The sequence below is a fragment of the Berghia stephanieae genome, chromosome 6 (assembly GCF_034508935.2).
Source record: "Berghia stephanieae isolate SIO BIC M18660-M18661 chromosome 6, UCSD_Bste_1.3, whole genome shotgun sequence".
NCBI lineage: Eukaryota > Metazoa > Mollusca > Gastropoda > Nudibranchia > Aeolidiidae > Berghia > Berghia stephanieae.
The window spans coordinates 8,825,704-8,830,703 of NC_088365.1; the positions used below are offsets into that span (position 1 = coordinate 8,825,704).

A 5,000-nucleotide genomic window follows, 5' to 3' on the forward strand; every position below is an offset into this window, starting at 1 on the left:
TTTACTTATTTATTTATAATATTTTGTTGCCTGTCTGAAAGCGGACTTGGCAAGATATGATTCCTGCAGGGTGTTGTTGCAATTATTTTTTGGAGGGGGAGTCGGGGGGGGGGGGGGGGGAGGGCATATATACCCCTTTCATCTGAGTGTAGTGAGAAAATTTGGATAAAGAGGCTTTCCTATAAAGACTCAACTTTATGCCGTCAACAGTAGGATTCGAACCCGAGAGGAACCTACACAGTCACTAACTAGTCTCTTACCACAAGACGTGCCCAAAGCTAAACAGACCAAAAACCATTAAAATCTCTTGCATATATGTGACCCCTCGCCTCAAAACGGCATTTTGTCGGGATGATAAAGATGTTGAAAATTGAACTTATAACCAGAAATATCAGACTTGGGTTGAGTTCATATGTTTTATTGAGGAGAATAATTATGATTTTTCATGGAACCAATACCCAATAATTCATATTGTTGACCAGTTTAGCATTAATTTTGGGTTTTTAGCATCTGCCTCATCATTCCGACATAATACCGGTTTGATACGATGGGTCACATATTTCATTAGATATCGATTCCTAATATAAACCTCTTAATGAATCAATCTATTTCATTTCATCAATCACCAGCCGTATCCAGCGCCGCTGCTTCCCAAATGTGTCGACCTCATTTCACCAACCCCTTCAACTCCTACTTCCACGACAAACCAATGGCAGTGCCACACGCGGCACACTCCTCCTGGATGAACGCAGCGGCCGGGTTTGGCCACGGCAAACCCTCAGCTCTGTCCCACTCTTCAGCAAACGGACACCACGGAACACCCTCCCTTCCCCCAGCCCTGCATCCAGCCTCATCTGCGTCGTTAGTGTCGTCGTCGTCCTTCACCTTTCCCCCCACTCCACCTAAAGACGTAACACCCGAAACAAACAATAACAACAGCAATAATAACAACAACAACACATCTTCGTCTAATAACAATAGTCTGTCTACGAATAATACCAACAATAATAACAGTTCAAGCAGTATCCCACACGTTGTAGCTGCGGCAGCTGCAGCAGCTGCAGCTGCCAACAACAGTACAAACAACAACAACAACAACAGCACGAACAATAACAACAGTAGTAGTACTGGAAGTAACAGGAGTAACAGCACTAGCAACAATAATACAACTGGAGGCAGCACCAACCCTGCGGCACTCTCCGATCACTCAATGGGAATCCTTGCCCCGTCCGATTCATACCCAAATCCTTTGGTCACCTCAGACTACAACAAATCTTCAACAAACTCATCCTCGCCATCATCGTCAGCTTTGAAACTCGAGGGTTCCTCAGAAGCTATTCAGTCATTTCTTGGCCCACCCCCCTCCGCGACTCACATCAGCGGACCTCCATCAGCCCACCCCGTGCCCTCATACCCATACATGAACCACCACGACCACTACGGTTTCCACACGCCAAACATGTTCAAGACGAGCACATCTTCATCGTCGTCTCTGTCAAGTCGACCAAGGACTAAAGTTCGATCAAGCACAGGTAAGATTAAAAGAACCCTTTCCTCACTTCCACGAATCGGGAATCCCCACCCCAACCCAAATCACAAATATAATAATTAATACAGTACTATAAATAGATCTGTTATATTTTTTCGTGATGTCTAAATTGGCTTCAACAGTCATAACGTCACTTCCCTCGTAATGACGCATAGTAACTTAGTAACTGGCTCTCAACTATCGGGAAAATGGCGGATGCCCTTATGAAATAATTCTCCGACGAGCATAAAAGTGTATCCAGAGGAGAAAGACATTATAAATTGTGATCATGTTTTTGATTTTATAGATTCGGATCACATGACATATGAAAAGTTCTAGCTAGCATGAAGAATAAGAAGTACCAATTTTCTTTGTTCAGAACCACACTGCTCCCCGTTGCTGGGCGACGTGACATCAGACTATTGAATCCAATTGTATCCTGTTCATTTCTTGCATTGTCATTGTCTAAAACAGTTGGTTGTAATCGTATGCCGAGATGGTCTGAGGCAATATTGAAATTAGACACATCAGAAATATATGATTTAATAAGGAATTTCTCTGAGAAAGTGGTTTTATTAAAACCCCTCTTTTTTGTAATGTTTTTGTTGTTATTGTTAGCTAATGTTGTCGAAATCGTTGTTGTTGCTGTCGCTGTTACGTGTAGTTGTTGCTACTATAGTGATTCTTTTGTCTTTCTTTTGCATACCGCAACTCGGTTAGATTTAACACTCTTATATTCATTCACAAAATGTCAGATTTAATATTAAGATTTAATATAGCATAACATTATAGTTGTCCTATCAATGCGCGTTAAAATGTTTCACAAGATCATAATGATGTCATATGAGTCTGAGTATCAGACAAAAAAAACAAAACAAAACAAAAAAAAACCAAAAAAAAAAAAACAAAAAAAAAAACAAACAAACAAAAAAAAAAAGCAAGCAAACAAACAAACAAACAAACAGACAAACAAAAACTGAAAGTAATAACAGTTTGGTCTGGTCATATTTTTATTACGGAGGAAAGGAATTATGTATACGTGTGTCTGACAGGCAACCTTTTGGTTAGAAAAATCTTTGGGATAAAATGTACCAAAACACGAGCCATTCAGACAATAATACTGTTACGGTAATGTATATTTTCTATTGTGCCCGTTCCGCCCTTCTGGTTCTAACTGTCGCCTTGCCGAGGCGCCAGCTGTTGAGTCGAATTAACCCTGAACACATCCTCAGGCCACGCCCCTTTGTCCCTTTCCGGTTCACAACAATGCGATCTGTCAACATGAAGAGATTTCTCTAACACTAACACTATGACGTGTGTCTTTATCTGTCTGCTTTTTTTCTTTTATCTAACACACCTACACGACTTAATAATATTCTCTCTATCTTCTCCTTCCCTCCCGCCCCCCCCCCCCCCCCCCCCTCTCTCTCCTAAACATACAGATACACTTTCTATTTTCTTCTCCTTATGTCCAATGTTTTTTTGTCGGATATTCCAAATCGACATTTAAAAAAATGATTAAACATGGTTATGGGTTGACCAGGCTCATAACACCTTGAAAATACCCAGACTAGCCGGAATAATAGGCCGTCCATATTCTGAACATTGTCCACTTTTTGGATAAAGATCAGATGATGAAAGAAATGGGCACGTTCAATTTTGCAGTTTTACTCGTATATGCGTGGTTGTGCTAAAAAATTGTAAGGAATGCTTACAAATTGGAAGGCGAGCGGCTGATTCGAGAGGTTGGTTGGTATGTACTGTAACTGAAGATGGCATTGACCATGCTCAGTGTCCTCCACAATGCTTCACGAGTTATCTCCCCGCCCAGCAAGACTTTATGGAGCGGGACTATGTCCATTTGCTCCTGTAAAAAGTCTTCATACTTTCAATTGAATCTGAATCGACAAGATACAAAAGGCATAATAAGGGCCCATGAATGCAAATATGGGGAGACCTTCCATAAGCTTTTACATCCCAAGTATTCTTGTTCTAGTAGGGGGTTTGGGAGGGGGGAGACTTTAAGAAAAAAGAAGTGTCCCCCCTCCCAAATCCCCTTAGAACAAGAATACTTGGGATGTAGTAGCTTATGGAAGGTCTCCCCAAATCTGTAGTAACAATTACAAGAGGAAGCGAAACGATGGTTGGTTATGGGGCCATCTTAAGACCAATTATTGTCCTGTGAAGGCTGTTGATGACGTGATAATCTTATAGTTTTTAGAAATAAACCGTTTTTATACACTCAGCCAAAATTTGAAGGTTACTGAATTTAGATGTTTCTTGTACGCTTTGATCTCTGTTTAAAACAGTGATTTGGAATCTTACTTAACTTTTTAAAGTACTCTGAGCCTCGAAGTTTTACACCAACTTTACCCCCACCCCCATCTTCATTTCTTATTTGTTTTCCGAATTCCTGACAACTTTCGATTTTGTCGAAAGTAAGAGACATATTACTTACCAAGTTAAAGTCAACTCGTCACAGAGAAGATTTCTTTTGTTAAATCATCGCCATCCTCCTCCTTCTCCCCTTCTTGCTCATCGTTTAACTCATCATCATCATCATCATCATCATCATCATCATCATCATCATCATCATCATCATCATGGTCACCCCCCAAGAACCACGACACACACACACATCCAACCTTGGATTATCATTACGCACACATGCGTGATTGAGCCGTCGGCGTTTCATTCCCGTCGTTCCGCTACTACAACTACAACTATCCACTACCCACAATGCCTTTCACTTCCGCCCCAACGATTTGTGTGTACCTAAAACGTCAGCTTCAGGACTGTCGTCTGGCGCGGCGCGGATTTGAGATTAGGGATTAAGGTCCGAAAAAATACGGAAACGACGACAGCGGCGTCAGTATCGACATTGTCGGCGACAACAACACCAGCAACAGCAGAACCTGTCACTGCCCAAAAAAACTCGTCCACACTCTCCTGCCTATATTATTATGTGACTTATCGTCTCAAAATGGTATGATGTTGGGTTGAACCATATGGTAAAAAAAAGTGATTTAAAATTAGAATGACTAGAGAGTGAAATTCTAATTTTTGTTACTATAAAAAAAGAACTATTTACTCATTGTTCCCAATAAAAGATATGAACTTAATCTAAGATAAATGTACAATTTTAGCATATAAATGGATTCAATATAATACCGTCTTGAGACGTTGGAATACATATTATTGCATGGCCATACAAAACCTAAATGAAAGTTGCGAGTGGAGTGTACGACTATAGCTGTCTCTTTTTCATTGTATCGTCGCGTTCTATGGTAACTTATTCTACTCGAGTGAGCCCCAAGAACAATAATGAGGCTAACTCTGTCTTGAGGTCCGTGGTAGTGAGTGGTGGTCATGCCACAGTGTTTTCTCGGCCATTGACCTAAGGATTTCGGTTACAAACATGCCCGCCCTGCCGTCCAACAATAATATACGTTATATTATTATTATATAGTAT

The 5,000-nt window shown here is 40.8% G+C and overlaps 1 protein-coding gene across 2 annotated transcripts in view; it reads left to right on the top strand.

Annotated features, from left to right (window-relative positions):
* LOC144974442 (uncharacterized) overlaps nucleotides 1-5,000 on the top strand; it is a 158,083-nt gene that overhangs the window by 62,852 nt on the left and 90,231 nt on the right. For both annotated transcript variants that reach the window (XM_078917318.1, XM_078917317.1), the window contains one exon: nucleotides 630-1,532. In XM_078917318.1, the coding sequence (XP_078773444.1) occupies nucleotides 630-1,532 (903 nt within the window). The remainder of the gene's footprint in view (nucleotides 1-629; nucleotides 1,533-5,000) is intronic.